We start from the raw sequence: 11,042 nt of genomic DNA, 5'->3' as shown, positions 1-11,042 counted from the left end.
CATGTCGTTACAACGTTGGAATTATAAGAATTAATAAGTTACTTTTGAAATTTTAAGGACTATAATGATTGTGAATCAAAATTTAAAAAGCACAAATGTAATTTACCCTTTTGTAATCTTACAAATTTAGTCTTTTGATAAGTATTGAGAGAAAGATTTGAAATTGATTCTTTTAAGTAATTATACATGGACGTTTTCTACTTGACCTTAATTCTTTGAAATTATAGTCCATTTTCATTGTTGATTTTTGAAGTAAGTTTCGAAATTATGGCATTACTTAAGGTGATGAGTGAAATTTACCAATTATTTTTAAATATGTGCAATTTTACAATTATGAATTTGGTTTTCAAAAATGGTAAACAAAAGAATTTTTTCTAACCAAATATTCTTTTGTACCATTAACTTTTTTTCTGGCAAAAAAAAAAAAAACCATTAACTTTTTATTATTTTAAAACTAAACTAAAATATATAGAAGTAAAAACTGTATCAAGGATGAATGATAAATTTAATCTATCACTCTTACTAAAGATTAACAAGTGATAAATTTGAATCTTATTCCTTGATTTTTCAAAATTAATTTTAAGGTTAAATTATTTCAAAACTTTTTATATTTTATTAAAATTTAAAATTTAATCCCTCTATTTTAATTCATACAAATATAAACTCTTATTATTTTAATTTGATTATTCTAATCCAACCATTAATATTGTTAATTTTTTATTGTTAAAATTATTAACTTAAATGTTGACTTGATGACTTGGTAATTGACTTTGTTAACGTGGCATAATGATTGGTTAATATTGTTAACGGTGATGACATGGATTAAAAAGTCATGTCCACATCATATTTATCATATTTATTTTTCTTAAAATCTTAATAATATAATTCTTAAATATTAATAACCGAAAAAAAATAAAGAACTATGAAATTAAAAAAAATAACCGAAAGGACCAAAAAAAAAATCCCCAAATCAATGCTTTGTGTTAATTTATTTTCCATATTCGACAAAATTCCAACAGCAAGAAACCAGCTGTTTGGAAGCAACACAATAAAATTCACAGACAACTTCAACACAAGAAGCCCAATTTTTGTATAAATATGCGTAGTTATTATACACCAGTTTTGACTCATCTTCTTCTGACCATGAACGGTTGTAATTATCCTTGCGAGTTTTCTTAAAATGCGAAAGAGAGGCCCTAACCGGAAGCAAGTTTTTGAGGATACGTTCAGCAAAAGTTAAAAGAGGTAGGGTTTGGTTTGGCCCGGAACAACAAACTTCTCTGCGGGTTCGCCACATACACTCATATCATACCTAAAAATCAACCCCCCACTCCTCCTCTTATATATTTATTTATATTTATATATAGATATAATATAAACCCAACTTTAGTTGTTCTAACTCGATTAAATCTAATAATTTAAAATATGATATATGATATAAGATAAATATGGCATAAAAAATATAAAAAAAATACGATTTAAAATTTTAATAATAATTATACATAAATTTAATAAAAACAAAAAATATATATTTTCTGTTTTTACATTATATAAATTATGAGACGTAATTTTCATATAAAATATAATATGAATATATAAAATTTAATGTTTTACACAATATAAATATACAAATTATCAGATCTAACTCCGATTCTCTTATTGAATATTTCTTGGCTTAAGACCCACGTAAGGATTACACAAATCTTATGGCGAAATCGATTGCTCTTTTCTGAGACTCCCCTTCTCATGATTATATGTAACATTATGTTTTCTTATTGTGTTTGCATCTCTAATCTTAACACAGCTGAAGAACAAACTAAGATTTTGTTGATAGTTTATGCGGTTACTCACAACTCCTAAAAGGAAAAAAAAAATTATGGAATGATTTATTTTACCTTACGTAATGTTTGGATAAATATTATTAATAAAAAAAAAGAAAAAAAAAGAAAATAAATTTTTTAAAAGAAAAAGTAATGATATATGTACTTTTTGTTTGGATAATTAAAATTAATAAATTTTTTTTTTAATAATTATTATTTAGATAAAGAATGAAAAAGAAAGAAAGTGATTCGTTATAATAATTTTTTCAATTATAACTTTTCATTGCCTATAATTTTAGAATACTTTTAAATATAATAGTCCTTTTATAAAGATAAAAATTTTTCAACTTTTCTTTCTTTAGTTTTTCTCTTAAATTGGAGTATTAAAAAAGTGAGAATTATAAGAAAAACTAAAAATTATTGAATTTTCATCTCTTTTCTTTCTTTCAAATTAAAAGTTTATTCAAACAAAAAAAAAGTTTTTCTGTTTCCATGACTTTATTTTCCTTCCTCCATTACTTTATTTTCCTTTATTTTCCTTCCTTTCCCTTTAATCCAAACATAGTATTAAGGACAAAGAAAGAATCTCGTGGGTGATTTTTGAGAGATTTTCGACGTTGGTGTCCGACGATTGGTGACGGTAGATATTGATCGAATTTTTGGTTTTAATTGATTTTTTTATAGCACTTAATTTAGTGAGAGGGTATAATAACAACTCAAAATATTTTTATAACATGTATGGTATATAAGATGATAGATAAAATAATATAAATGATAATTATTTTATATTATATTTAATTTATATTTAATTGAAATGGATATAATTATAAAAAAGATTATCATTCTCTTAGTATAAAATGATTCAATTCTTTTAAAATAAAAAAAATTATTTTTAATCTATGAGATTAAACTAACATGTCTTATTATTTTTGTAAAAATTATATCAATAATTTAAATTGTATAAATTTTTTAAAAAATAATTTTGATAAATAAATAAATTATCATATCTTAATCTTTACACATATTAAATATAAAATAATATGACATTATTTAATCTAATTCTATTTATAAAATTATTTTATCCTATTGTATTATAATTTTATGTCCAAAACATAATGGTAATATATATATATATATATATATATATAATATTTTAAGGGTTACAATTATGATTTTTTATATTTCTTTGTTCCTCTGCCTGCCACTCTGTTAACTAAAAAATTCAAACCTCCTGCTTTCAAACCCACAAAAAGAGTTCTTCAATGAATGATTCTCCGTCTTCTGCATCTTGTAAACAAAACTTATCGTCCCCATCTAATCATATATACTAACACTCTTGGCTCCATAACATACCCATGGAGTCTGAGTTTCCCCTGGAATAGGATATCTCATCTACCAATTTTAAAATCCCATCTTCAATCCTCTCCAAAGAATAAAAAAAATCGAATTTCTCAACCATGGCGCAACACTCTCATTATCAAATTGGTTGGCCATCCACTCTCTTTCTACCAAGCTCCAGAAATTACGGAAAACAAATTCTGCTTTTTTCATCACAGAACTTGGTTCTAGCTGTTTCCTTAATAAATTCTCAAATATTGAAGATTATTTTACTGTTCTTGGTGGTGGCCATTGGTTTCTTTTCAACTACTACCTTATGGTTCAAAGATGGCAACCAGATTTTCGTTCGTGGAAAATAATTTCCAATTCTCTGGGGTATGGATACAACTTCCTGAATCGCCCATTGAATATTATGATCATCTTGTTCCGTATCAAAAAGTTTGTTAATAGGGAAGCTTATTAAAAATGATGCTCAAACAGGGTATGCTCTAGAGGATGATATGCAAGAATTTCTTAAGTTACGGGAAATAAACAATTATGCAAGTTTCGGATGGTGCGGGGCGAAGTCGGAGGTGTTTCTTCCTTTTCGGTTCGAACTCGGATTTTAGAATTCAAATTTCGAACGAGGCGGGTCAGGGCAAGGAAAATCTGCCCCGACCCATTGCCCTACAGCCGACCCAATCCATTTACTCTGTCAAAACGGTGGAGGTCTGGATATAACCGAAAAGTGTGGGGTAACCCGTGATCTTTCTTTTTTATTTTGCCACAAAAGTCAGTTGATAACGGCACGTTACCGTAAAAACAGAGCGAAAAACGGAGAAAACGGAGGGAAACGCCAAAAAGGAGAAAGAAATGGTAGCGATTTCTTTGTACAGAGGGAACCTCCACAGAGCACCGGACATTCCTCGGCGATGGCTAATGCCGACTCCCAAAATCTCTCTCAAAGACTTCAAAACCCTCTTGCACTGCCGCAACAAAGCCCTCTCTCGTCTCCGTTCCTCTTCTTCCTCCTCTAACCCTAACCCTAATCCCTATTTAAAACCTCAAGTTCAATCTCCCATGCCTAATGGGCTTCCTATTGTGCCCAAATTGGAAGCGCAAGTGGAGTCTGAACGGCCCGAGGATTTGAAAACTGGACCACCTCCCGTGGAGGTAGTTGGAGGATCTGACGGTGGAGCTTGTTTGATGAACCCTGAAGATGAGCAGACCGAGAAAGATGACAATTTACAAGTGGGTGAGAAACCGGCTGAGGAGACAAAAAGAAATGTAGAGGTATTATGATTTCTTTTTTCTTTAGTTCTTATTTTGTTAGCTTAAAATTTTTAATTTGTGAATTCTTATGTGAAGAATGTAGAGAAAAGGATGAACATTAGTTGATTTGGAAGTGCTAACAAATCTGATTTTTTTTCCCTTTCTTAGTGTTTATGCAAAAGTTTCATTCTTGTTTGTTGATACGTTCTTTATTTGTTTTTGATTGCTAGGTAATTGAAAAAGTAAATGATTTGAATGAAAAAGAGAAAAGGAAAAGGGTTGTTGAGGAGAAGTTACAAGTTTTGAATGCAAAGAAGCATAATTTAGTACAAGTGCTAAGGCAGGTAAACTTCAATTCTAATGCCTTTTGAATCCAAGACTGCATTTTGGATAAATGAATTCCTGAAATTAATCGGTGATGTTTGATAGATCCTGAATGTGGAGGAGGAATTGAAGAGAAGAAATAGCACACAAGGTACCGCTATTCGTCCAGCTGTTCCACTTCAAGTGGAAACCACGAATGACTCTGGGTCAATGACTAGGCTTGTCACTTCCAGGATGGGTTCGGAGGCTAATCTTGCTGGTGAAAATGAAGGAGGTGAAGCTGATGATGTTTCAAACCTTAACATTCATTCTCGTCATGTGTTTCGCATGAGCAGTACATCACCATCTTCAGAATCTCCCCTTAGAAGACCTAGCTACTTTCAACAAAATGTGGTAATATACTATTTTTTTTTTCTAATAAAGTATTGATACATGAACGTCCATGGATTTTTTTTTTCATCATCATTCTCTTGTCCTGTCAAAGTGGGTGGCCTGAGCTAGGAAGCTAAAGTTTACATGAATGTGCATTTTGACCTCTTTCCTTCAACTATATGCGAATGTGCATTTTGGTTAAGATCTGAACCTAAACTTTACCCTAAATCCTATTTCTCCTCTTTCCTACTTTAGGAGGTTACCAATTGCTTATCTTATGAATTACTCAAGCTCCATTCCTCCCATGATTTGCTGTTTTATCAAATGCTCTAGATTTGCTTTGGGTAAACACTTTAAGATTAGTGTAAGGGTAATGTCTTAAGCTCTGGTCTCTATAATCCATGCTGGCAACGGCCTGATAGTTGATTCTTAGTATCTCAGGAATGTCTGTTACTCTTCATAGGTTACTGTTACTGTTGTGTAATTGTCAACAAGGTGAATTCATGCACCATTTAACTGGTTATTTTTGTAGAGCTAATGTCTCATTTCATTTAGCATTCACATTTCCTTGACTTGTTTCTTTTTCCATGGTTTGTCATCAATGCCTCACTATTTCACTTAAAAAGCCTCTTGGATGGAGCTTTCTGTTTTGATGGGATGAGCATAAACTAAAGAAAATCTCTATGGTTACTCTCTCAGTGAAGCATATGAAGGGCTACTGGAAAACAAATATGACCCTTCTTCCTTGTACTGTCAAATCCTTTTAAGTTGTTTTATGGATGCTTTTTAGAGGTGACATTTTCTGCAACAACCGTGGAAAAATGAGAACTACCAAGTAGTCTTAGTTCTTGTAACAGCTAAATAAGCTGCTTTCAATTGTTAAGATTCATCACCCTCATCTGGTCATGGCTAGATAATGAGCCTCTTTTTGAAGCCTAGAGTTTTTCCTTGTGCATTTCTTACTAAGAAAACAACACATGCTATACTACTGTTACCTTTTTGTGTTTTGAGGAAATCGATGCACCCTGTAGCTGTAAAATTGGGACCTCATAGTAAAAGATAATAAGCATCAACTGCGAGATGCACTCTTTCAGTTAATTATATGCCTACTTTAGAGAAATAAAATATTATTTATTACTACCAAAGATCACATTGTTTAGAGTTAACATTCAAGAAAATATGTTATTTGACTAGTTGATATTCATTGAGGTGTACTAAAATTGAATTATTTTGTGCCCTGGTATATCAGCTGATGTGTAAACTTCAGATTAGTGTACAAAATCTGTTAAGTCAAGTTTGGCTTTCTGTAAAGTTTAATTGATGGCATATATGACATTGTTAGGTATGCGAATGATATTCCGTTATCGTTCTTATGTATAGGTTCCCCACCCCTCTTGAGCTATCATGGGGGTCACAGGTAGCCCATCACGCTTTGCTCCTACTGGAAATCAAGGTCATCCTGGAAATCCTCCCGCTGTATCTGTGTCAGGAACAAATTATGTTGCATCATCTCCTTCCCCTGCAGCATCTGGTGGCACTTCAGTTTTCGGAGAGGCTCGGCAGCCAAGCCCATGGAATTAGAATCTGTAGCCCATTGAACTCTAAATGTGACTTGAGCCTCTAACATGTGTATGTGAGCTTAGCAACATTCAAGTCCTTTTTGGTTCTTCCTGCTTAAGCTAAACGGAGAATATCAGTTCTCAATCTTGTGTCAGATTATCAGGTACAAGGGGATGCCATCTATCTTCCTTTATCACTGCTAATTCACTGCCAATATGCTACATGTCTTGCTCACCTGGGAACTGTAAATTTTTAGAATGTAGAAGATTGCCATGTATTGAAGCTGTAATTTTTTGTTATGTTTTGTTTTGAATTCTTTCATTCTTAGACCTGGAGAGAACTGAATTTGTTAAAGTAACTGAAACGTAGTGGAATCCATGGTTCTATGATCAATTTGTATAATTCAAGATCTTCCATGTTTATCTGAGAGTTAGTATTTAATCCTTGATATTTTTCTTATTACTTAAGGGATTTGGTCCGGCAAAATTATGGGTGAGGGAAAATGGAAGGCTAATAATGTTCTTTGTAACAACAATATGTTCTCCAATTTAAGAGAAAATAACAGGTTTTGTTTCTTCTGCTGCTCATATATTCCTTTGTTGCATTAGCTTCGCCATCATTGATTGATGCAGCTTAGAATTTCATAATTATTTGGAAACTGATTCGCTCTTATCTTTGATCCGGCTTCTTGGAATGTCTTATTGTGAGTTTTTTCATTGACTCGTAATGCTTGGTCCTTTGGGTCTGTCCCATTCGGCAACAATCAGGATTTTCTTATTCAGAATTTTTTCTTTTAAATACAAAGGAAGGTTCCGTTTGGGATAAAAAAAGTATTACAAGTCTTAAATTTAAATTTTAAATCTGTTATATATCATTTTTAAAAGTAATTGCATAAATTTAGGATTTTACTTTGAATATATTAAATTAGAAATAATAATATATTGAATTAGAAATAATAATAACATAATAGTATGAAAAAATTAAAACTTTTATGTCCAGTTATAGTTATTAAAAATTTTATTATTATCGCTGATGTAATTTTATATTTTAAAAACATTATATAATAGTTAATTTTCGATATTTTTAATCTCATCTTTATCGATCTACATAATTAAATTATTGATTTTTTATTTAATTATACAAATGAGTTTTTAAAATATTTGTTGTTAAAAATATTTTTTTCTACTATGATAATGACAATTAATTAAATTAATATTAATTTTAATAACAAATAAACTAGATGGATTAATTTGTTTAAAATTTTATCTAAAACACAAATACTTTCCGAATTTTTTTAGTTTTAAAGGGGTTGAGCCCCACTAGAGCTCGCATCTGACTGCATGCATTGATTAAAGCTTTGTTGGGTTCTAATCAGAACTTTTCTTTTCTTTAATGGTGGTATATAAATGTGTTGTATTGATGCAGAATCCCTTCGTCCGTCATTTATTTATTTATTTTGAGAAATTCCTTCGTCTGGTTTGTAGCATGGGTATTTGACAAATGGATATGGTGCTTAAAATCTCACAGAAAACAAGTTCATAATATTGATCATAGGTCATAACATTTTCCTTTTTTTTCTTTTATATATCATTTTCCAATTGCATTTCCCATTATCCCATCATGTCGAGGGTAGGTTGAAGCTGGCCTGAAAGGGCAGGGGTCCTCACCTTGCATTGCGGCATTGCCACTCTGAAGCACCCACTGATTCAATATCAAAGCCTTTCCACAGAGGAATGATCAAAGTCAACGGTCAAGACAGACATCACAGACCTCCATCTCCTCCACCCTTGGTTGGCGCATGTGAGAAGATTAGAAAAACAGCCCAGGCCCTCCACACATGTGCGAGGTGTCCTTATCCAGTGAACCCACCACAGTCCACAAGCCCCTGAAATGAACCCCCCCATTCTCTACCCCCCCAAAAAAACGCAGCTCCCCCTACAATCAGGCCCCCAAAACACCCCCTTCTCTCCTCGCTCTCCTTATCCCAAAAGCACCACCAATTAGATAACATGGCTCACCGAACCACCCGCAGGCGCATCTTAGCAGCACCAGAACCTATCCCATCATCCCATTCCATAGATCCCACCCTAAAAAAGTTGCTTAAACCTACCATAACCAGCCACCCAACAACCCAGAATTCAGATCCATTAATACGTTCCCAGAAGCCCTTTTTCAGGACCAATCATTTCTCAAGATTGAACCTTAATCACAAAAGCCTTACACCCCAAAAACCTACCAACAACCGACATAACCACCCTCCGCCTAGCAGAGACATTCATTTACAAGCCAAAGCCATGATAGTTTCAGCTGATGCTGATTCCGCCCGGTTTTCACTTATCAAAGCAAACTACCTTCCCCATAAAACAACTAAAGAATCATTGAAAGAGAAGGTCAGGAAAGCATCAAAGGATTTGGATAAAAAGAAAGAACAACATCATCAAAGATCAGTGCTTGATAGCAAGAAAATAGCTTTGACAGTGAAGGAGAAAGAGGTGAAGAATCTGCATGAAGGGCATCATGATATGAAGAAGGCTTCAGCTTCATTACGCAGAAGGAGATCCTTTTGTGGTTCACAAGTAGAGTTGGCTGATATTCTTGCAAATTGTGGTGTCAAAATTGTTTCAGTTGATATGCCACCGTTTATGCAGATCCATGCTGTTGAGTGTGCAAGAAGGACTCATGATAGCCTTGAAAAGTTCACTGCCAAGACCCTTGCACTCACTCTCAAGAAGGTAAACTAATAATTAGTTAAAAATTTTTTGCCTTTGCTACTATTGTTTATGGTTTTTTGTTTTTTTTGTTGATTCTATGAATCATTATGATCTGGGTATTTGAGTTGATGATTGACATAATTGATGCACTTTTGGGTCTGCAGGAGTTTGATGGTGTCTATGGACCGGCATGGCATTGTATCGTGGGGTCAAGTTTTGGGTCTTTTGTTACACATTCAGTAGGTGGGTTTCTGTATTTCTCAATGGATCAAAAGTTGTACGTCCTCTTGTTTAAGACAACTGTAGAGAGAGCTGATTGAAAAGTGGGGTGACGGAGAACATTTTGAATTTTGGAAGTGGGCTGACATAGAAAAACTTTTGGAAGCTTAAAGCAGTTTTGTCATATTTGTAGCTTGTACATTGCTTTTTATATTAAGAAAAGAGTAGGACATTTTGTTTTAATTTCAATTGTGGAAGCCACCCTTTTTAAGTGGTCTAGCCTGTAAGGCGTACTTCTTGTAATGTAGTGCCTTGTTTTGGTTTAGAAATACAGAATCCATTAGCAGCTCACTTTCCACCGTGCCATCTTCATTTTGATCTTCATTTTGTCTCCTATTTTGTACTAATTCTCTCTCTTTTGTAAATTTCTTGAACTTCCCATTGTTTACTTCTTGAATTTAAGATATTGCATGAAACTCTTGATTAGTTCCTCATATCTTGCTTTTTGGTATTAAACAAGCCAAAGCTAGGAATACAAGAAATATTGCTTAAAATGATAAAGTACAATTGCTAAGAATGGAACTTGTTAACACCGTTTACCTGATCAAAGCTTGGTCAACATAATTACAATATACGCTCAAGTTACCATGTCATCAGTATCTAAAAAATGGCTCATCCCTTACTAAGAGAAGGACTCGTCCAACATCCCCAATGACATCCCATCAAGGCATCATATTATAACTAAATGCTTGGCATGCGCCAAACTGGGATCATTAAATGTGACACATAGCCACCCATGTGGAGCTTACCCTTTTTGAGCTCCACATATATTTTCTATCAACTGTCAACTATCTCAGTCAAGTTATCACTTATTGTTTCATATATAAGGTAATGAGGAAACTCAGGTACATAAAACAATACACATACTTCACATTTACATATGCTCGTACTAGAGAACCTTTTTTCACACACTTCACCTCCTTCTTCATTTTTCCTTAAACATCTTACTGACTTGAGTATCGAAGTGTGCTCCAAAAAAATAACTCCGACGCCTTTGAATGTGCTTTTTGGCTAAAGTTCAGGTCACACAACTTCCAACAACCTCAAACTAGCTTTCTTCAACTAAGACATTAAAAATACCATCAACAATTAGCGCAATCTATGGGAAATGACAGCTATGTCTCACCATCTTTATTCTTATGAAACTACAACACCCATCATTAATGCAACAATCTAACCTGCAGCAATCCCTGATGTAGTAACTATGCTAACAACCATTCCATAAATCCCATCACCAAATATTGCTTATAGGATTTTCTTATTCCTCAACAACCATCTTTTATTAAATGCTTGGACCATATAGTCTCTGGTATTTTACTAAAACCTGATGAGAGTCTTATCTCTAAAAATAACATTAACTCTACCGTTGGTCTACACTATTGTAACC

The 11,042-nt window shown here is 33.0% G+C and overlaps 2 protein-coding genes across 2 annotated transcripts; both read left to right on the top strand.

The window, feature by feature from the left end:
• The first annotated feature begins 3,018 nt into the window (after positions 1-3,018).
• Positions 3,019-7,151, top strand: LOC111312229 (uncharacterized). The gene is made up of 4 exons (XM_022912307.2): positions 3,019-4,430; positions 4,640-4,753; positions 4,839-5,126; positions 6,486-7,151. Exons 1-4 carry the CDS (start codon positions 4,011-4,013, stop codon positions 6,501-6,503), a joined length of 840 nt encoding a protein of 279 aa, XP_022768042.2. The 5' UTR covers positions 3,019-4,010; the 3' UTR covers positions 6,504-7,151.
• Positions 7,152-7,823: 672 nt separating this feature from the next.
• Positions 7,824-9,939, top strand: LOC111312252 (uncharacterized). Its single transcript, XM_022912344.2, has 2 exons — positions 7,824-9,397; positions 9,541-9,939. The coding sequence occupies exons 1-2, from the start codon at positions 8,675-8,677 to the stop codon at positions 9,694-9,696; spliced, it is 879 nt and encodes a 292-aa protein (XP_022768079.2). The 5' UTR covers positions 7,824-8,674; the 3' UTR covers positions 9,697-9,939.
• The last annotated feature ends 1,103 nt before the right edge of the window (positions 9,940-11,042 follow it).

This window comes from Durio zibethinus, chromosome 9, assembly GCF_047325235.1.
Source record: "Durio zibethinus cultivar Kanyao isolate XHJ-2024 chromosome 9, ASM4732523v1, whole genome shotgun sequence".
Classification (NCBI taxonomy): Eukaryota; Viridiplantae; Streptophyta; class Magnoliopsida; order Malvales; family Malvaceae; genus Durio; species Durio zibethinus.
Note: the sequence above shows the minus strand (reverse complement) of the source record. Positions and strands in the feature narration are given on the sequence as shown.

What these genes read in the sequence shown, in the direction of transcription:
- LOC111312229 (XM_022912307.2), top strand. Translation starts at nt 4,011, where the DNA reads ATGGTAGCGATTTCTTTGTACAGAGGGAACCTCCACAGAGCACCGGAC. An exon ending in AGACAAAAAGAAATGTAGAG is followed by an intron (nt 4,431 to 4,639) that starts GTATTATGATTT and finishes TTTGATTGCTAG; the next exon opens with GTAATTGAAAAAGTAAATGA. An exon ending in TAGTACAAGTGCTAAGGCAG is followed by an intron (nt 4,754 to 4,838) that starts GTAAACTTCAAT and finishes GATGTTTGATAG; the next exon opens with ATCCTGAATGTGGAGGAGGA.
- LOC111312252 (XM_022912344.2), top strand. Translation starts at nt 8,675, where the DNA reads ATGGCTCACCGAACCACCCGCAGGCGCATCTTAGCAGCACCAGAACCT. An exon ending in TTGCACTCACTCTCAAGAAG is followed by an intron (nt 9,398 to 9,540) that starts GTAAACTAATAA and finishes TTGGGTCTGCAG; the next exon opens with GAGTTTGATGGTGTCTATGG.